The sequence below is a fragment of the Dicentrarchus labrax genome, unplaced genomic scaffold, assembly GCF_905237075.1.
Source record: "Dicentrarchus labrax unplaced genomic scaffold, dlabrax2021, whole genome shotgun sequence".
NCBI lineage: Eukaryota > Metazoa > Chordata > Actinopteri > Moronidae > Dicentrarchus > Dicentrarchus labrax.
Genome location: NW_026136703.1, coordinates 14,850,266 through 14,872,719, shown reverse-complemented (window position 1 = coordinate 14,872,719; position 22,454 = coordinate 14,850,266). Strand labels below are relative to the sequence as shown.

The following is a 22,454-nucleotide window of genomic DNA, read 5'->3' as shown; positions in this document are numbered from 1 at the left end:
TGGAGCACCCTGGACCGGAGCAGATAAAAGATCAGATACCAGATGAGATCAGTGCTGTGGAAAAAGAAAATAAATCAATGGATGACTCCTTCACTTTAATAAAGCACATACAAACCTCAGACATTTCATTAAAAGAGGACTGAGTGATGTGGATCTGGTTGGTAGCTCTGGCAGGGAATCACAGTAATGTTACGCCGCGGCTTTGAGCTCTGTCTCTGGAGGTTTGAAAATAAACACACGGGCCAAATTGAACTGCAGGATATGAGAGCGGAGACCTCTCAAAAGATTATATCAAATCTGAAGAGACTTAACCACTACTCCTCTGCTCACATCTGCTCATGGCTGGTCTGTTTATAACATGTGTGTGTGCTTGTTTCTTCCGCTGGCAAATGCAGATTGATTATGTGTGAGAAGAAAAGGGAGATTCTCTGCGCTCACTTTGCCTTCGTTCAGTTAAAAATTTTTGATTTGCTGCTGATTTGCATTCATATATGTATCCCCTGTGCTTTCACTGTCTGCAAACTCACAGACCTGTTTTATCCATAAAATATCTGCTCGACATGACAGATAAAAAAAACAATCTTTGAGAAAAGCTGGAAAACTAAACTGATGTCTGGATTTATGTGGTTGTATCTATCCTGTTATTTATCATACACCCAACAAGGAAACAAATCACCTTTGTTATCTTTCACCTGAACAAGACACAGGTTGAATCTTATACTTGTACATGCACAGTAAAGAGAGTAGTAGATTTTGCCTGATGGTTGCTTGACCACCATTTTCAAAAGCTTTATTGCTGATTTAATAATGTCTGAGGGAAGTAGAACTCATAATTAGGCCCTTAGACAATAAGCCATATACTTTCTGGGAAGCAAAATACCATTCCCTGCCCTTGGGAAGGATGAGGGGAGATTGTGGACAGCAATAAGTGGACTAAGAATAGAACAGGGCATTATTATGTATGACAGGTAGGCACTGTGTAGGGGAAGTCATTGAATCAATTCAAAATGAGGGTCTGAATTCCTTCATTAGTTTTATTTTTTAAATAAGTAGCCTCTGATGGTGTGATAGTTTGACACTGTGTATTTTTGTGAGTACAATTTTGAAGTACTTTCCTTGAGTACTACCATTCCCTGCTACTTTATACTTCTAATCGTCGAATGTTGTGCTGCACTGCATTTATCTGAACTCAATACTGACTAGTTGCTTTAAATTAGGAGGATTTCCATACAAAACATTCAATCATCTTTATGTAAAATCATCTTCAACCTCAACCAGCTATGTTGCTTACACATCATGCATCAGTACTAATAATCTAATGTTATAATATATAATAATGTAACACTAAAAGGGGGTGACTCTGATGCAGTATTGCTACATTTAGCTAGTAACTTCATTATATTTTTAAATATGAGACTCTTACATTGTACTACTGCTACTTTTAATTTCAAAAGGCTTCTTCCTTCACTCACAGCAGACTCACATTAAGGTAGATTGGGTTGTGGGTTTAAGAGTCAGGGACAAAAACATTAAGAGGAAGCAGAAATGGAAGCGGTAATGGTCTGGATGGAGACTTTTCCAAAAGACATTAATTAATGCGTTTATAAAAATACAGGCACGTAATGCACACTATAAGTCTACAACTATAGCGTGTCTCTCCCGGGGGGTCAGACTGGTGAGCACATTCTCCCTCTTTAGGTGGGAGGAGCGTGTTGCACTGGGACGCCGCACGATGCAGCAGTCCCATCTAAACGTCCAAGTCCTCTTCCAGCAGTCGGACCACTAGTACACCTGTAGTATCACTTCCAATACCTCGACGCTTGGATTAAAAAAAAAAAAAAAAAAAAAAAGTGAAATCAAATCAATCAAATATGACCGAAGGCACTTTGAATCAGAGCGCCGGTGCGACATAGGTAAGACAATTTTCCGGATGCCAGAAGATAATTTAAGTTAACGAGGTTTATTGACATGAGAAATGTGATGATTTTGAAATGAAATATGGCTTTTCTCTTTTTCTGCTCGTGCGTAATGGATACCTCTGGGAGCAGACGCATGGTTCAGGTGCGTCAGTTCAAGAAGAAAATAATGAGACAGATATTTAGATTTGCAGTGGGAGTGATTTTAACGATGATGCCCTTATAGTAATTAGATTTTTAAAGTCTTATGATAAAATACTTTATATATATAAAGCTTCATGCAGAATGTGCCATATCTGTAAAGCATTCCTCTGAATTCTCCATTTAAGGTTTGTTTTCCTTTCGTCAAATTAACTTTTGAGTAATGAGATATATGTGAGCTGTAGGGGGAAAGAAAACATCGTTTGTACACAAAGAGAGCTCTTCTTGCGACTTAACCCGCTTTATATTTTGCAGGACAAAGAGGAGTCTTGCTCGACATTACGATGCATCTCACGGCGGTGGTCTTAATTCTGGTCGTGACAGGCATCGCCAAAGGTAATCTGAGATTTTGATCAGTCCACTGGGACATCAGGGGACAGGGACGCAAAGAGATTGGGTCCATCTATTTGTATATATATATATATACACAAATACAGAAAATTAAAAAAAACTCTCACTCACAATTTAGAAAAAAAGTATAACGGATGAATATTTTATTGCTCTTAATGTTTAATGTTTTTTTTTATTTTTGATGCAAACACGCTGCTGTCCCTTTCTGTCTGTCTCAAAGGTTGGGAATGCAACGCAGGGTGCAACACAGAAAATGGGTTTTGTGAGAAGCCAGGGAAGTGCAGGTACTACAACGACCTCAGATTCATGTGTAGATGATGCCCATTGGGGTTTTGCAACCTTATTTCCATAAATTGCAGGGGCCGTGACTGTTCCTCCCCTAGAGAGCAATCGCAATCCAGCCAACTGGATCCTTCTGTTTTTTGTTTTTTTTCTAGATTTGTTTGGCGCTTGTACTGTGTTAAATCAACTGCCAAATCATCCCTTTGTTTGAACAGTAAAAAGCATTGTTATCCTAACACATAGCTCAAAAGCTTTTGGTTACAGAGCACACCCAGTTTGAATAATATTTTCCTGGCAAATGCTACTGTAGCTACTCTTGAGCCAAAATGACTGTATTCCATCACTGTGAGTATTTAGGGAATTTAACCAATTACTGCATAATCAAACAGAACTTTCAGAGGGGGGGAAAAAAGCATATGGACATTATAGGGACAAGAGCATGGGCTGCAGAGCTCTGTGGGTGGTATATTAATAGTTCAGGACTGTTCTCTTCCCCCCACCCCCTCTTTCAGGTGCAAACCAGGATGGCAAGGAGAGAACTGTGACCAATGCGTGCCCTTCCCCGGCTGTCTGCACGGCACATGTGAGAAGGCATGGCAGTGTATCTGCGAGGAGGGCTGGGTGGGCAGCCTGTGTGACCAAGGTGAGTCTCATTAAGCTCCCCCAAGACACTCTGTATCTCTATCTGCCACCCAACACCTCCTGACATACCAGAGGTTAGGGTGAGTCACAGAGCCTCAGGGACACATTGCCACCGAATGAAGCTGGCGTCTGGAGGATATACAGGAGTTGGCTGTATTCTTAGATATTTTTAGATGGGCTGAAAAGATCTGACTAACACAAAAAATGATTATGTAAAAAAACTGGGTCAATGATGAAAGCTGAAGCCACAAAATAACTGCAGAGTTATGCGTTACAAAGTGCTGCTTTTGTGCTCTTGAGCAAGGCACAAAACCTCAAAAGTGATGCACTGTAGCTGGGAAAATTTAAATGTTAATGTGGCCTAAAAAGTGACATTTTTACTATTTCCTATAGTATTTACAATGAACATTATTGCAGGAAAATTGCTTGCTGCCGCTCAAGCAAAGGGGAAACAAAGAGAGAAGATTAAAAGAAGAAAGATTTTTGTAGCTTCTGGCTCAGTTTGACCTCCTTATCAGCGCACACAGTACATCTCTTGTTCTGTTGGAGCATATGAGCTGCTTGCCTGTGTGACGTGGCTGGTTATGTTCTCAGTTTTGTTCTCGGTGACAAGATGCTGTGGTGTGAATGCGAGTGAGAGAGTGGAAACAAAAGGAGTGTGTTGGGGAGGAGGGTAGTAGAGGGGCAGAAAGGCAGAGAAAGGGGGAGAGAGAGAGAGAGAAAGAGAGAGAGAGAGAGAGAGAGAGAAAGAGAGAGAGTGCACAAGATCTAAAAACAGCATGTTTTGTTGTTTTTTTTAACAGATACTCGCCTGTGCTCATCCAGGCCTTGTGCTGGTAATGCCACCTGCATAGAGACAGGAGAGGGGGGATACCTCTGCATCTGTCCCCACGGCTACGCGGGTGAAAGCTGCCACCTGAAGAATGGACTTTGTCTCGCAAACGGGTACCAGCACCTTTTGTTTGAGCTTCTATTTTAAGTAAAGGAATACTTCAGTGCTTTACAGGCTTATCTCCTTGTTTATCATTAGGAGCAATAATCAATACGTAGTGCAATGTCTGTCAGCTCTCTCAGTACGGCCGAGGCAGGCAATCAAAACGGATGGAGCTTCTAACGATAGTCAGTTAGCAGAGAAAATATCGGATGTTCGTTTTTGCCTTACTGTACAAAATGTAGCCAGTTAAGCTGCTGTGACTTCTTACATGAAAGACGGTGTTTGCATATTTGTAAGACAAGCAGAATCGCTTTGCTTTGATATCGTCCCTCCACAAACACGAGTATGCTAAAAAAAAGTAGGAACTGGCAAGTTTCCAACTTTGTGAAGGAAAACTCTACTTGAACGGGGCTCTAGCTCATTAATCCTAGCAGGAAATTCATCTTTTTCTTTGAGGATTGACTTTTCTGGTGTGTAGCTCTGTGAAATTGCATTAAGTCAAAGAAAAAAAACTGTACCTGCATCGGGTCCAAGCACCTGGCGTAAGTTGGAACTGAAGGAGATATATACAGACAGGTGACAAATGAAAGAAACAACGTGAATGAATGAGTTGAGAGGCATGACAAATTCATAAAGGACACAAGGGGTCATTAAATGGTTTGATGAAAATAAAAATGATGTGAATCAATTGAAAGCATATGGAAGAATGGACAGGGTTCAAGGGACAAGGTTTGTTTTTCCTTTAAATTGTCTCTCATCTGCACTTTAAACCTGCAATAACAGATTTTTTTTGGCCCCTTGTGGGCAAAAGAAACAAGCTGTGAACACAGACCATCATTTTCAAGTTGATATATTAGCAAATGCAGGTCCAATATTCACTCTTTTTTTTTAGCTTTAGTTTTTGGTTTCTGGCAGGTCCTCAGGGAAATATCTTGCTATTTAGCTTCTAAATGCTCAATTATGTTCACTGGGTAATTGCTTACTGTGTCTGTCTGCAATTTGCTGTTGAGCAGGTAGTTTTCAGTGAGATTTCACAGCTTTTTCTCTGAGAACAGCAACCTGCTTCGACTGAAAATGAAGCTCTGAGAGTAGTTGAGCGTGAACTTGAACAGTAAAGTTGTGGGCCGGACAGCTAAAAAATGAGCTGAAACTCGATAAATCCATAAAAAGGGAGATTTAGATTCAGGTGTCCTCTGCGGCAACTTTCACACAGTCACATTGCTTTCACATTGTAATTTGATATGTTTTAATATCAAGGGCAGTAGAGATACAGACAAGGTGAAGAAAAATTAAGTTGATCAATGTCAAATTAAGGATAATGTGAACTGCAGCCACGTTGCTTCATTTGGATGCATTCATTCAAGTGTAATCTGTATTCACTTTCAGCCTTTTCTTTGAGTGTGAATCTGCTAACATAGCCAAAACACAATTGTCCTGCAGGCATACATTTTGCTCTCATAACAAACTGAATCCTCTAATGTAGTACGTAGGAATTTCAGAGATTGGATCCCCCAGCTTCCTCCTGTCATAAATACATCAGCAGCTATGTTTATTGTGCTCTTCCCTTGTTGACAAGTAGACACCTCAGTGCAGTAGCTTGTGGCGTGCACCTGGGCAGCATCATAAACTGCATCCCAATTCAGAGGCTGCATCCTTTGAAGTCATCATTTCAAAATTCAGTACATCATAATCGCTCGACAAGGCTGTCACATTTCAAAACCTTCTTCATACAGTATGTGACCAGAAATTCTGCCTTCTTCTGCCAGTATTTGGAGGACACAACTGGTGTGTACTTTGCATCTGTCAGTATCCCACAATCCCCTGCTCCTTAGGCTATAGTTTAATGATACATTCAGATACAGTTCCCATTTCCCATATTGCAATTACTTATTTACTAGGAATGTGCTGATAAATATATCACATAAACCAATTATTGTAAGAAGGCACTGCAGAATGCAAACAATGGTAGCAAGGCATAAACAACAGTTTATTTGTGTTAAGAGCCTGGCTATGTTACAGCAGAGCATCACAGATAAACAGTTATATCAGTTATATGGAAATACAATGTTTACCATTAACTGGGTACATTGTGCAACATGTCTTCATTCTGTGTTAAATTAAAATGTTGAAGCTCTTATTGAACACCATGTAATGCAAGTTTACCAAGCGAGCCACATTCACTGTTAACATTTACCACTATTCAAGCCACTGGAGGGAAAATTCCTGGAAATGTTCGACTGAGTTGGTGAGGAACACCTGAACGCATCATTAGTTTTGTCCTCATTTGGGGAGCCGAGGCGAGGTTCAGCCAGGCCTTCAGGTGTTCTGAAGGACACACCTTCATGGTTCATGTCCTTCAAAGTATCTTAAAAGTACCAGAAATGGCACACAGTTGAAGTGTGAAAGAATCTCTGAATACAGCAGTTGTACAGAGCACTGAAACAAGTAATAATTCAAAACAAGAACCACGTCTTGAATTTCTGCTCTCAGGCAAAATTCCACAGCGACCAAATGTCCACAACAAAAACAGTGGATCGGTCCTTAAGCTCTAGAAATTGCCTCAGCGTCTGCCTTCCCACTGCTGGATTACAGACAGGTCTGTGGAGGAAACCTCCCCCTGCTCGTCAGATACATACGAAAGCCTCTCTGGGGACACAGCTAGCTGACACAGCCCCCAGACTCTGAACACCACAATGTTCATTCTCCGTCGGGCAGCCTTGTTATTGACGTGAACACACCAAAAAATTCAATAGCCTACAGCTCAGTGTCAGTGAATTGACAGCTCTCCGCCTCCTCTCAAAAAAAGAAAAATCATTTGATTCTTATTATAATTTTTACAATGAGACAAGCAGAGCTTCACTTGTATGCCAGGGGAATTCATCTCCATTAAAAGGCCTGCATGAAGTTTCATTAATCAGCTCCTCTATGAGACACCAGAGATGTCTAAAAAGTATGCCAGAGCTATTATTCTTTTGACCCACAGAGACAGAATGTGAGAAACTTGTGTAATTACACAAGCTACTATTAGAGATATTGATTGTTTTTATCCCGGGTTTTCATCAGTACAATTTGTGAAGCATGGCTGCCTTGATCAGATATGCTGCTGCACATGTGGGTGGAGGAACATTACTGCAAAGGCAAAGCTGAGATTCTTTTTATATTTTGTTACTTATATAGATTTTTAAATTTGCAGAAAACGAGCTGTACACTGTTTTTCGATAGGGCTGGGTGAAATGACTGAAATCAATATCACAAAAATTAATAAGTATATTATTCTAGAGCTGAAACAGTTAGTTGAGTGATCACTTTATCATCATAAAATTAATCAGCAACAGAAATTGATTGAATACATTAATTAAGTCATTCTTGTAGTGACATTTTGGAGTTTCAGCTTGTCATTTGTAAGGACTTTCTGCTTTTCTTTGTCTTAAGATGTCACACAGCTGAATATTTTGGGGTTATTCGGACAAAACAAGCCTTCTGAAGCCGTCATCCTGTCATCCATCCATCTTATTGAGCATTTTTCATAACAATATGGCAAATTTTCATGTAAAATGAGACTGTACGTTACGAGACTGCAAACACTCGGCCATGACCTATGCATTTCACTTCATGACCTACATATTCGACTCATGCTAAACAGTTGCAGATTTTAGGTCGATCACCCCTCAGTCTGCTGCTGCTTTAGTGATCCAGAATCACTGTTTCCAAGGACTGTAGCAGTATATAGGGCTAGTACGAGTTTCCTATCGATGCAAAATTATGAAAAAAGAAAGAAAAATGAAAAGTAATTTTAAACAATAATTTAATTAAGAGTCTGAAGCTTGCTTTTGACGAGTTGGGGAGAACTGCTGTATCAGATGGTGGCACCAGTGGCATTGAAGTGAACCCAGTAAAAATTAAAGTTGCACTATCTAGCATGACAGCTTTCCTGGGAAAGAATTTAGTCTTGACAAGTTAAGAGCTTTAATGGCCACCCTTGAGAGCTGATATCTAAAAACAAATCCAAAAACAGTAGTTTTTGGTGAAATTACTGTCCGACCTACCTTAACTTATAATGCAGAATATTATTAGTTTCATTTTAACATCTAAGAGCACTGGCCTCGGTTTTGCCTAAATCAAAGGAACATTTATCAGAGACAAAATGATGCTGCTCGGCAATTTGTCCAAATTTTTCATGAGCTAAAAACGTTCCTGACTTCATTTGACCTTTTGTTTTTTCAGAAAAATTACCAAATTTAGAGATACATGCTTTTTACTAGACAGCAACAAATTCTGTTTGTAAAGCTTAATGAGATGTCATCAACGCAGCACAGAAAAGATGAAAAATGAAGAATATATCACAGAAACGGCCAGGTTTTAACATATAATAAAAAAAAATTAAAAAAAACAATAACCTCAGGACACTCACCTGGGGAAAATTATGGACTTTATAATAGGCCTAGAAGGGCATCCTTTTAACATCCACCTAATAAAATCTACCTGTAAAATAGGACTGGACCCATTTGATGGCTGCATCACCGAAGGCTGCTTTATAACCACAGGAGAAGATCTGCTGTAGTAAAGCTGTGCATTAGATAGGAAGCCTCATTACCCCCTGCTGTATATTCACATTGTGTTTCTCTGCCCTTCAGCTCTCCTTGTCAGAATGGAGGCACATGTACGGATGCCGATGGCTCAGCAGCTTACTCTTCCTGTTTATGTCCCCCTGGATTTTCTGGAGACTACTGTGAGATCAGCGTTGACAGCTGCCAGCCTAACCCCTGCCTCAACGGTGGCAACTGTACAAACCACGGCCTGGCCTTCACATGTGTCTGTCCGCATGGCTTCACTGGTTTCACTTGTAATGACACCACCAGCCTCTCGCCCTGCGCCGGCAGGCCCTGCGCCAACAGGGGCACGTGTGTTGGTCAACCTGATGGAACCTTCCAGTGCATTTGCCAGAAATGGTTTACAGGTCCCACATGTTCCCTGCAGCACAGGCCGAAGGCCAAGTCCAAGCCGGTCAGTGCCAGGCCTGTGGACCACAGGGTGTTTGCGCTCACTCCGCAGCACTACTCCCTCCCTGCTCACACCTTCCACAAGCTTCTTAGACCGCCCGAGAGAGACCTGCTCAAGATCACCCTGAAGGAGACAGTCCACTCCCCCGGCGTCCTCGTCACCCATGGTCAACTTGTCTGCTTTGGCATGCTGGCCCTGCTCACCTGCCTGGTCATCCTGGGCACAACAGGCATTGTGTTTTTTGGCCGCTGTGAGACGTGGGTGGCTAATGCCAAGTACAGCCAGCTTGTTCGGCAGCAAAGGGAACACCTGCTGAGAGAAGCCGGCGGCGCGAGCCAGGAAGAGCCAGAGCACTCAGTAAACATCATCCTGCCGGAGAAGATTAGACTCACCAGCTTTGGGAGACACTACACCTCCATCTGATTAAATTGTCTCTGCCTCTTCCCCTCTCCCCGTAGAAGGAGTTTAATATGAATGTCTAAAAATAGCAAGAAGCAAATACTATGACTGTTGTACAGTTGTGTTAATAAAGTGAGAGATACTGGACAACACTGGAATGTATCTGAATGTATACTCTACTGGTCTAAGTGCACACCATGACACTGGATTGTAAATGTACTTACTGTTAAAAAACTATCCATTCAAAATTTATGAAATTGTAATTTTTCCAGATAGCACCTTAATGGCTGGTAAAAAGATGTCATTGTGTTGTATTTTTTAAGGCCATTTTTGACTTCACAACCGTGGTTCATCTGCTTAGTTACACGTTGATATGAAATACAGTAATGGGATTAATATTACAAAAGGAGAACAGAGCACATAAAACCCAGACCACTTTCCTCTCAGTATTTGTAATTTAAGTAAATATTCGTACCATTGATTTTTTATTTGTTAATGAATTATACTCAGATTTTATAACCACGACTTGAGCTGCAATGATTAATCTATACGTTGACTGAGAGAAAATTAATCAGCAACTATTTTGATAATAGCTTTACCGTTACAGTAATTTTTCAATTTAGACATTCAGCTAATCAAATGCGAGTATGCTTTTCTTTGTCTCCTGTGATAAGACAATAATTATGTTGGATATTTTATCATGCATTTTTCACTATATTCTGACCAAAACCATGATCAATTGATCAAGTCTTCAGCAGGTTAATAAACAATTAAAATAATTGTTTGTTGCAGTGCTAACGATCTCCGTACACCATATTGTGAATTTGCCATTTTCTAACTAATGTAAAAATACATATTGTGAGTTTGTACAGTATGTGCAGTTAAATGTGTAATATGATATTACTACATGACACCCAAACAGCTGTACTCTCAGATCCTGCAGGTCATAACTTTACAGAGCTTGATACTCTTCAAGGTATTACTGTACAGTGTGTACCTGGAAGTAGTTCTCTCTGCAGATGTATCACTTTAGATGTTGATGTTAAAGTTATATACGTAGCTGTACATTCTGTTACAAAGACTGTTATTTCACAGTTCCCCAAGAAATGTCACTTTCTGTTTCCATCATCATTTATTTGTATCCATGCTATGAATATCCCTATACCTTCACCTATTGATCTGTTTCATTTGCAGTCTCTTAGAGATTTTCTTAGCTTTTCCAACATTGCTTCTCACTGCCCGTGTTGAAATTTTGCAGGTCATGCACCATGGCGCACAGCCGAGCCCAGAAATCAATACTCTGACATCTGTTAAATGTTACTGGTTTGTCTTATCATGCATGAGATGGCCACCCACTTCAAACAGAAGAAGAAAAACAGTAAAGATAGAGTTAACTATATGGAACATATTGCATGTAAAATATTCAAATGTATCAACTGCTGACATGAAGATCATTGTGGTTTTAGAGTTAGAGATTTTTCCTCTACCAAAGTCCCCTTCAGCCCCCATTCAGCCTGTAAAGAGATTCTGTTAACGTGGTTGTTTACTTATGATTTATTGTTTGATTCCTTTTACTGTTTTTATGGTTTTATTTATAACAATTTAACACTTAGGAAGAACTTTGTGACCCTGCTCTGTGAAATAAACTTTACTTGTGTTCATCACAGTTCTGTGATAGGATGGATATCTTGGGCTTGTAACATAACAGGTTGTGTATTACATTGTGCATTAGGATTTACAAGTGGCATTTCTAGGGGGGCAGTGATTGCAATCGTGCAGTACTTATATATTTGTTCCAGTGTGGGATTATTTGCTATTTTACCTTGTAACAGATAATGTTTTGTCTGCTTATTGCTTTTAATAAAATATAAAAAATACTATTTTGTATGTTTTATCTTGTTCAGGGCTTAAAAATCACTAGATTCATATTGAGTTTATATATTTGAGCTGCAGTTGTTTTGACACAACAAGCAGGTTAAGACAAGATCAGATGCTTGGCAAGGCTTACACGTCAGATGTTTCCCAGTGTGAAATCACACCGATGCACATGCTGTATGCATCACCACCTACCTGTTCGGAAATCAGTGGAACATCTGCTCTCCTGCTCTGTGATGCTTAATACGTTTCTCCCGAGGGCCAACTCGCTGATTATCAACTGAATGATAACAGTGACTCTGTCAGCAACCCTCCACTGTCCCAAATGTTCCGACAGTCTTAGATAGTGCTCTGTCTCCACCCTGTGGTGCAAGCTATCTGCATCACCAGAACTGAAGCTGCAGCACTCTGCCGTAAGCAATATCTCATTGGAAACAATACAACTGAGAAAGAAAGGTTAGGTAGCTCTATCTTTCCCTAAAGCCTGCTGTTTCATTATATTTTTCAATAGAAATAAAACAATAGTATAAGGGAAACATGAATTATATCTTAAAAAGGTGCAAAAAAAGTTTCTGAATCTAGAAAAAAAACACCATACAGAACTTTTAATCCGACACCAGTTTGTATGGTTCACCAAAATCACATAATGTTCTCTGTACGCTCCCACAAGTTTAAATTACTCTGGCTGATTAGACGTCTACTCAGGTGAAAGTTGGGTGCAGCTCTGCTGGGAATCACACTGTCACTAAACCACAGTATGTACTAATAAGAATGAGAAAGACTCGGTCAGACAGGATTTCTCCACCCAGTGATTTCTATAATGAACAGGGTGTGGCATATTTGTGCTTATGCTCTGCGCAGAATTCAAGCTGATTTAACCTTGAAACAGGACTTGATAAGACCCTCCAATGTCCGACCAGTTTAAGAGAGGGGTCTGACCTCTCATTCAAGAAATACTGTTTATACAACTACAAGGTGAAATAATAAAAGCAGCAGAGAAGGAACACTGAAGTGAGTGCAAGAGCAGGGACAGAAGTGAATGACATTTCCTGTCCTGCCTGCTTTATGTCACACAACTACATTTCACCTGGCAAAAATCAGGTCTGATGTTGAGGATGTTGGCTTTGCCTTAACCAGGATTCCTGTGTGGACAGATATGTATTAAACGGGGACTCTACTGAACCAGGAAAGCAATGATGAAATGAGTATAGAATTTCTAGAAGTCAGCATAAGTAAGAGTCAGCCGTTTCGATTTCACATCATTGCTTTTTTCAACCTACAGAGAGCAGTGCAGAACTAGTTTTTTTTTTTGCTCAGTGTGTTTCAGGATTACATTTTGAGAGCTTGTGAATCTCCTAGAAATGTCTGAAAAAAAGAATGTAGTGTCAGAGTACGACCACAAGGTGTCATCCGTCTAAAAGGAGAAAGAGAAAGGCTAAATGTAGCTAGTGGTGCATTTCGCTGCACTGAAAACTGCATTTTGTTTCTACATGTTAATTATGAGTAATCTACTGTTTTTACATATTTGGAACACTTCAAAGTTCAATAATCTATGTATACAATTTCTGAACTCTGGTTTCAGGATTGTTGAATTTAACATCTCTATTTAGTGTCATTTTATACCAATATCCTAATCAAAAACAAAAAACAACAATATATCACTGTAACAGTGAGACAATGAACAGCTGATGTTTCCTGGTTTCCATTTCACTGGTCTTTTGAACAGCAATAAAGACCATTATAGGAGTCAAAGATGAGTGCTGCTTGTTCCACATAACACATAATTTTCCACATTGTCGCTATTTCAGTTCACCATTTAAGTGACGATTTGTGTGGGGTTTTTTCTGCACTAGATCCAACCATTTCTCACTCCAGACTTGACTTTATTGGAAAATGTCTCAGAGACTCCTGCTGTGTTACTGCGTGTCCCTGACCTACAAAAACTAGCCTTAAAAATCTCTGACAGTCCAATCGATCGTAATATCTGGTAGCAGGTACATAAGTAAAAAGACTTTAAATGTTAAACTGAATGTTAATCAGCATGGACTGCATATGGATTACAATCTTTTCTAGTTGCTGTAACTTGGCACTAAACGCCTCTTACCACGGTTAATCCAGTCAATTCTTGTGATAATGCTGTAACCAAGACTCCAATAAAAGCTCCCGAATAAACGTTAATGCATAACAGCCCTGGTTCTGTAACATTGTCTGTATTCCTGAAAGAGGCTTGAGAGTATAAAGAAGATCATTTAAAGCATGGTTAAATGTTAACACTTTAAACCTGAATCCCAACTGAAACCTTTTTTGTGTGCTGGGGCCCCCAGCTCCCCACCACCAGACATTACCATGTGGAGTTATGACCGTGGGGAGAGAGGGGCCCTCACCTTCAAAGCTGACCAGAGAGGCCAAAAAAAATCCACCTCAGCAGACCCGTTCTGCTTCCTCCGAGTCATAAAACAGAGCAGCAAAAGTTAAGTTCCCCCTGCCCCCTCCCCAAGCCTGAGACCCTTAACCCTTTGTTCCCGTCCGCCTCTCCTTTGACAGATGAAACTCAACATCCATGGAAAATCACATATGGAAAGAATCCAAAATCAGATTCAAAGAATTCCAGTAGGGGTTTCTTTTCAGGGATGCATACTGGATACACTTCAAGTCATATTTCATTTAGGCAGGTACCCCTACCCCCTAACCCCCTGGCCCTCAGCACCACATGGATACTGCATGTTTGTGTGTTAAATGCGTTCCAGATGAGCAGTAAAGTCACTGTAAAACCCCTGCAGTCAGACCAGCTAAATATTTTCTAATGCCGCTGGACTTGTTCTCTTCTCTATGACTGTGGCTCCAAACATTTTTGGCTTGTGACCCATCGCTTACTGCATGTCTATCTTCTATGAACAGTTCAACCAAGGTGATTTCTTTTCTTTATTCTGATATTTAGAGGCGTGAAGAGGTCAAATTATCTATGAATTTACAAAAAAAGATTATACAAACAAAAGAATTAAGTGTAGCATAATCTTTTTCTGTTTTCCTATCCTTAATGGTTTATCAATCTATTCATTAAAGAGTATAGAAAATAGGTAAATGCCCATCACAGTTTCCCAGTTTCCAAGGTTATGTCTTCACATTGCTGGTTTTCTTTGACCAGTCCAAAATCAAAGACATTTACCCCTTAAAACATAACAAATAGAAAAGTTGCAAATCCTCATATTTGAGAAGCCAGACCCAGCAAATATCTGGTATTTAATGAATTTGTTTCAGCTCTAGTCTTGAGACCCCCTCAGATTCATCCTCACCCAGGTTGGGAACCACTGTTTTAGAGTTTCACGTAGTGTAAATGTCTACATCTCTGACAAACGTACCAAAGAAGTTGTTGACTTGTTCCTGCAAACTAAATGTGTCAAAGTCATAGCGCTATGCGCTGTTGCTCAACGACATTATCTTCTCATATGTGGACACAATATGTGAAGGATAAATAGGGAGTGAGCATGTGAAGCTGAGATCTCTAACTCTGACACCACACAGAGTACGGATGGCCAGGGCCTAAAAACTTTAAGGACATGATCTATTTTACTGGGACGTCTTAGATGGGAAGAAAAAACAGATCCTTTTTTCCGGACGTATAACAAAAGCTTTCTCTCATTTCTGTCAACTTTATAACAAACGCTAATTTCAAACATCAAGTGATAGCTACAGAAGGCAAGCCGACTCAAATTAGTTTCAAAGCTGTGATTCATAAGCACTGTTTTCTGGTAAAATTACACTTAAACAATGAGCATCCTTGTTTTGTCACTACATTTGAGTGTCTAAGGCCCTGTTGTGATGTGTCTACAGTGATTTATGTCCTAGTTGTGACTTTCCCTCCTTGCTGGAGGAAGCAGCTTTATGTCCCAGAGTTGACCATGAATAATGGCATTGTGAAAGCTGGAGACACAGGGAATCAAAGCATCTGGCAAGATGTTGTGCCATATACAGGTTGTGTTAGTGTTATTATCTAGTTTCCAGTGTCATCTTTGTCTGAGGCAATGCCCCCTGTTGTGTCTTCAGCGCGTCGTGACTCATATCTGAAGCTTCTGAAGGGATTTTCCTTCGCTTTTAGATGGTGTACAAAGACTACAAAGCTCAATGAAATTCTTTTCCAGGAAAACTAATAAAAGCGTACTTTTTTTTACATCGTGATTTTCATGGTATTCAGTGTATGTTGATGCTGAAGGCTCAATAATTCAGTACTAAATCACTGCAGAGAGTTAGATATTTCAGTATGCAAGTGTGTTATCCAGGGGAATTCTTTACAGCCTTTACTCCTAACACTGTTTTTTTGCTCTGGGATCGGTGTGCTAAACCCTGAAAACATTTGTGTGTTTAGACCCTTATAGGCGGATATATCACTCAGCATTAATAGGATCAAGTGTGATTATCCTCATTTAATTGTGAGAGGTCAAAGGCTTAGGAAGGGGCTGTGGTTTTTTCGCCACAGTCCCAATCACTATCTTTACGGTTTTAAAAGTGTCTGACCACTAATCAGACATCCTGATTGCAGGGCACTTAAAAAAAGAACAAGCATTTACTGTGTGAAAATTAAATATTTGTTTAAGTTGAGAAAAAAGTTGAATTTAAAACAATAAGCCAACATTAGAAAATGCTCTTGGAAAAATACGTTTGAAGATTTTTCTTGCTCTTCACTTTGAGAATAAGTCAGTTTTAATGGAGAATATGCATTAAAATAATGCAAATAATTGTTTTTAAAGACTTTTCTTTTTGGAGATTTTGGGAAATCTTATCATTTCTTAACTGATTTCATGTTTCCTGCTTCTCCACACCAATTTCAGGGAATGCACTTCAGAAAGGAGATTTCTAGAGGAATCCATGAGAGGCCTGTTGTGCTTTATTGTGCAGGAAATTGAACATTCATCCTTTTGTCTTCTTACTGTAAGAGATGAAATTACTGTAAAATCTATACACAGCATGCTGTTATTGCAAACAGAAAAAGAAGAACGTACCAGCTCCTCACCTCACATGCAAACAACAATGCAACTTACACAATTATATATTAATTAAATAGGGCTTGCAATGGAGTAGATCAAAACATTTTATTGTATGAAAAATATATCCATAAAACGGAACGATATTTACAAAAAGAGTAGCGCCATGCAGGGTAGAGAGTGGCACCTTCACCATGATCTCCAGTATGAAAAACATCAGTCTCGGTTCTCTGGATTCAGTCCGTTTAAAAACCGAACTTCACAACAATACTGACGAACACAGTGATGCGCACATCTCAAGGTCCTGACTGACTCATTACAGACGCATTTACAGGAGGAGAGGAAATAAAACCAAAACTTTTGACACACAAAATACTTTTGTTCACAAACAAACAAGGTCCAAACAAACTAACCTGTTTGTGGATGGATCCTAACAGGATGTATAGATGTCCAATATGACACGAAGGAGCCTACTGTAGTACATCCTACAATGTTGAACAAATTACTTTGATCCAACCATATAAAAAATAAATACACTTAAAACACTATTGAGGGAGAAAATCTATCTAAATGGAGTTATAATACTGAAAAATCTGCAGCATTTTTGTTTTTGTCATAGCAGCTCTAAAAAGATGAGAATTAATCTACACATGGATAACTAGATTATTGGATTTTTCCAGCCTTTCTCTGTATTGATCCAGCCAGTCTCTGAGCTCTGTGATCCGATACCCCTCAGGTCCTCTGCCACCCTGGTAAACAATCTTTCCCTCCTGCAGTATATAAAGTCTGTCGAAATAAGCTCCGTACGCAGCGTTGGAGGAGTTTTCCATGCTGTCAACCACGACCATGCAGCCGGGTACCTCCAGATGCATCAGCTGCGCAGCGTTCAGCCGGTCCTCCAGACACCGGTGTTTGGGGATCTGATAGGGCGCGTCAGTGCTCATCCAGCCGTCGGAGGGGTGCGCTTCCTCGATGTACACTACTACAGAGTCTGCTATATCTGCGTTCTGCTGCACGACTCCCTGGAAAGCCTTCAGACGCGCCATAAACGGCGGTCAGGTGCAGCTGCCGAAGTTGAGGATGAGCGGTCTCTTGTCTTTTGCGTAATCGAGGATGCGGCTGCGCCGCTGATCCTCCAGCTGTACAACTTCGGTGTTTGGCGCTCCATGTCCGAGATGCGCTGCTTTTAGAAAGTCCAGTTTATGGCCGTGCCACACTGCCTTGAGGGACTCCAGGCTGAAGAGACGATTTGAGTCCGATATGCACAGAGGAGGATCGATGACATCGCCCTCCTGCTCCTTCGTCCTGAAGAAAACCCTTTTCCTTATGCATAGAAAGTCAAGCAGCCAGAACATGACCGCTGCCATCAGAAAACGGGGCAGCAAGACAAGACAGACTATTGCATTTTTAATAGCTTTAATAGTATTCATTATCACTTAGAATAACAACCCGAATGGTTTTGAGCTGTGCCACGATCTTGTGGGTTGAAGTTGGGTTACTTGCAACTTCCCCTCTTTTTATAGCACCGGCAGATTTGAATGAATCACACCCCGCCTCCAAACTGGGGCCGAGGCCTCACATGGTGGGGATTACCTTCTGTCAACTCCACAGCTTTGAGTCACAGCCAAATGCTAAGGGTGCAGGACAGGGTGCAGTACAGCAGTGCGTTATTTGGATAGAGTCGGTCGTATTCTTCTGGCTGTTACATTTAACGGTCCTCATGCTGTGTGATCAGTGAAATCGTATGGATTTTCTAGCACATCATATCTGCTAACTGCCTAAAGGTGCTGCTGCAGACTTACTGGAATGTCAAGGGCTGTATTAGCACATTTCAGAAGATGTTGACATACTCCACTTAAAAGGGCTGGCTTGTATAACCAGGCTACTACACTGTCCTCAGCTGATCCGGTCACCAATAGAGGACCATTTGTTTCAAATGAAACATTAGAAGTTGTATTCACATGAGATTTATACACTCACATTTAAACTAAATGATTTAAGGTAAGATTCAGAGATGGACAGGATGTATGGATTTATGCCACATGAAAAATAATTTTAATTTATTTCTGATATTTAAATCTGTGAAAATGATCAATACAGATGAAGTCAGATATCTTAAATACAAAAAGTATGAAAACACAAACACACACCAAGCTTCCTCAGGGTCTGTCAGGGTGTTGGGACATCAGCCTGAAGCACCATGACTCATATAGCACTCAAACACCTCAGGATATTATTCAGAATCTGAAGTAACTTCAATTGTGTTTGTGAGGTCCAAAGAAACATAAGGTATTCTTCGTCTGTGGTTAGAAATCTCCAGGATTTATTTATTTAAAGAGGGCCAGGATCATTTTAAATGTGTCCTGGCTGATTTCTGAAGGCTCATAAAACTTTAAAGACTGTTGAAAACAGTCTCTGTTTGTTGCTTGCAAGGTGTTTGAAAAGCTGTCCTCTTTAAACAACCACTTTCTGGTGGATGACTAATACAAGTTTGCTGGGTTATTCCATGGCGTATCGACTGTTTTAGTGTCTGCCATTAGACTTAAAGGAGGGCAGTTTCATGTGATGGTTAATCACATAAGGGTTAGGGGGTTTCAGTTTTCTTAAATGATAAAAATCCACTACAGAGCCTGCTTAAGCCAAATAAACTATGTTAATTGACTGTCATATTGGCTTAGATTCTTAAATCATTGTAAAGGTTGTCTGACAGAGAAAAGAGAAGGACATAGTCGGCTTGTCTTTTCTCATAGAGTTACAACAGGAGTTATGGAAGAGGAAATCTCAGCACATTGGCCAACTCAGAGCAAAACCCAGTGCCTCAACAGACAGGACAACTGACACATGATCTGGAGTAATGAGGTCTGGACCACAAAGTTTTTCAATTGGCGGCACCATAATAAATTGTCACGAGGAAATACACAGCAAGCAGATGGTTGGTCTCTTATTTGTCAAGTTAAAAGAACTACATGAGCCACACAAATGACAAGATTAGGCAGACATAGCCTTGTGAAGATTACCAGTGAATACTATCACATCCCACCTGCTGAACACAGACTCAGTCAATGAATTCAGCTTGTCAACATTAATACTAACTTTATAAAGATTCAACTATTAGAGCGATAACCGCAGTAATAAAATACAGCGCAACCACAAGGGATGGCAAGCCACTGCCACAACCGTACGTGACATCATGCCATCAAGTCATGTTCAGGTTTTTTTTTTTTTGAGAAGGGAAAATGTCCTAGAATAGGCTGAAGAAGAATAAAATTGCAATACCGCATGCCGCACTGTTGAGCCACCCTAAATCACAGCAAGGAAAATTCCTTCACTGCGACAGCCCTATTAACTATCAGAGACTTTATTGGTATTCAGAAAGCAACATGACATAAGCTGTAACTACAGCTTGTGGCTAACCCAGCAAAGCAAATACCTGACAAAACAATGTGCTTTACTACATTAATGCAAACATCACACTGTGATTTGCACTTATGACCATAATGGCCTAATACGTACAACAAATATTGTCTGCAGTTGGGTGCACTGGTCACTTACAAACCATTGGATTTCCCCTATAGAGACAGGAAGAGAGGGGGCCATCTATCAATATCTGTTTTTAATTGATTCAAAAGAGGTTCGAACTTGATAGAAAGTCTGCCAAAACATGGGGAAAGACGATGCCCAGGTATTTCCAATTTCCCACTACTAGTTCAGCAGAAACATTTAAAAAACCTTTTGAGAGATATTACAGGGGACCTTGTTCAAGGCAACTAGTAGTTTTTATTATTTTTTGACAAAAACATAAAAAAAAACACTTTGGAAGAATGGGATATCTGGTTTAATCATTAGTTTGATGTACTCATGGATGGCTAACCAGTGTGTTTGCACCATGGTGCACAACCACAACATATGAACCAAAATGCCATCACTCTCTCCACACCTCCAACTGCCTGGACTGTCCTTAAGTTTCACCTTGTGTAGTAAACTACAAATGGAGTCCAGCATATGCTATTTATAATCTAAAATTGGGTGAGCCCTTTTCTAAGCTCTCTAGAAATTTTCCCAGAGTTCTTCATAATGTTATTCCTTTCTCCATCTGATAATGATAGATTAAGTTTGGTAGATTAGCCTGATTTCAGATTGGAGACTTTACCGTCACTGTCACTAACAGGAGGGAATGTATAGTATGTTAAAGCCTTATGTCCCTTCCCAAATATGTTAATTATATCTGACAGAGTTTCTGAGTTTGGAGGTGTGGATGAGGCAGAAAAGGACGTCTGAGTTAGAAGGTGTCGGACTTGGAAGGCATCTAATATGAAGATATGTCGAAGACTGCTGTTGAGGAAGACCAAACTGTTTCACCAGTGCCATAAATTATTTTATGGTGCCCCCTTCATACATGTCTCCCATTACCAAAATACCTTTCTCCACCCACTGCTTGCAAAGGAATGTTTTTTGTCTATTTTTAACATGGAGCTTAACCAGATACCTGCTGCCAAATTTAAGTGGGGATTAAACTTCATCATGAGTGGGATTCTCTTCCAGTTCCACAGATCCATTGCATATTCAGTGGGAGTGGGTCTTAGCCTCTTTGGAGAGAACCACTACAACTTTCAGCTGGGGCCTCAGTGGGCAAGGTGCCTCATGCCAAAAACGTGGTGGTATAAAAACGTTGTGGTATAGTAATAGACTGGGGATGCCTAGCCCACCTTTGTCCACATGCCTCTTTGGTTTTTTGTAAGCCTGGGGAGATTGACCTTCCAGAAAAATCTGATCTGTTCTTTAACTGGAAGTGCCTGAAGAAGATGGTTGAACATGTAATTTACAAAACATTGGCTTTCCCTTATAGAAACAGAAGGAGAATGGAGCATCTTTCAGTATCCGCTTTAAATTGACTACAAACAGGTTCGAAGATGGCATTTAATACCATTATGAGGCCAGCAGAAGTTTCCTAATAATGTAATGTTGAATCTAGGCAAATAACTGTTTAAGGTTTATGGGCTAGCACAAAGAAATCCGGGGAGAGGCGGTCCCGTCCTTATTGTCTCTGCTGGGTTTAAAACAGGGCAGAAGAAATCCATGGGGATGGGTACATAAAGGCCATATCCAGCTAATGAATTTATCAATGAAACCAAATGATTGTGGGAAGCAAATAGTGCCACTCTCCCCTATCAAATGCCTTTCCTGCATCTAGGGAGGTGTCAGCTAAACTATAATTCTGAGTGGACCATATGATGGACAGGCAGAAATGTGACTACCAAAATCTGAGCGTAGCAGAGGAAAAAGTTAGCAGTAAGTTGTCAATCTGGCAGTACAGTGTACAGTATACACCAATCAACCATAACACCTGGGCTTCCCTGGTGGTAATAATGTTCTACAGCCCCACACACAACAAACTGTGATGCACTGTGTGCTCTTGACACTTTTCTATCAGAACCAGCCTGAACTTTTTCAGCAATTGTTCAAAATGTTCACTTGCTGCCTAACATATCCCACCCACTGACAGGTACCATGATAATGAAATAATAAGTGTTATTCACTTCTCCTGTCAGTGGTCATAATGTTATGGCTGATCGGTGTAGATCAGCAGCTCACTTTGAATGAAACACAGTATAGAGAGGCTCCATCTTCATCTGCACTGAAGGATATCATAAAACTTAAAACATGAATACAACAGTATTCTCACTAAGCAAGTCAGCACTTTGCTTGTGAAAGCGAAGCATAAACAGTTTGAATTGGGAGAGGGACCTGGCCCCCTGCTTGCACAACAGCTGAGAGGTGCACAAGCCAGCAGAGCTATTCATAAGATCAAACCTCCTTCCAGCTCTATAGTTACAGACCATGTTACAATAAATGACTGCTTCAGGACATTTTTCC

General features: G+C 40.3%; 2 protein-coding genes across 5 annotated transcripts; one reads left to right on the top strand and one right to left on the bottom strand.

The window, feature by feature from the left end:
• The first annotated feature begins 1,727 nt into the window (after window positions 1-1,727).
• LOC127361366 (protein delta homolog 1) lies at window positions 1,728-11,603 on the top strand. 4 transcript variants are annotated; one of them, XM_051395931.1, is made up of 7 exons: window positions 1,728-1,913; window positions 2,049-2,061; window positions 2,373-2,453; window positions 2,689-2,752; window positions 3,263-3,393; window positions 4,196-4,337; window positions 8,961-11,603. In XM_051395931.1, exons 3-7 carry the CDS (start codon window positions 2,402-2,404, stop codon window positions 9,748-9,750), a joined length of 1,179 nt encoding a protein of 392 aa, XP_051251891.1. In that variant the 5' UTR covers window positions 1,728-1,913; window positions 2,049-2,061; window positions 2,373-2,401; the 3' UTR covers window positions 9,751-11,603. The 4 variants fall into 4 exon arrangements, with proteins under 4 accessions (XP_051251891.1, XP_051251892.1, XP_051251894.1 ...); XM_051395932.1 differs by having other exon boundaries at window positions 2,046-2,061; XM_051395934.1 differs by lacking the exon at window positions 2,049-2,061.
• Window positions 11,604-16,674: 5,071 nt separating this feature from the next.
• Window positions 16,675-18,615, bottom strand: dio3a (iodothyronine deiodinase 3a). Its single transcript, XM_051396123.1, has one exon. The coding sequence runs from the start codon at window positions 18,008-18,010 to the stop codon at window positions 17,225-17,227; it is 786 nt and encodes a 261-aa protein (XP_051252083.1). The 5' UTR covers window positions 18,011-18,615; the 3' UTR covers window positions 16,675-17,224.
• Window positions 18,616-22,454: the final 3,839 nt, after the last annotated feature.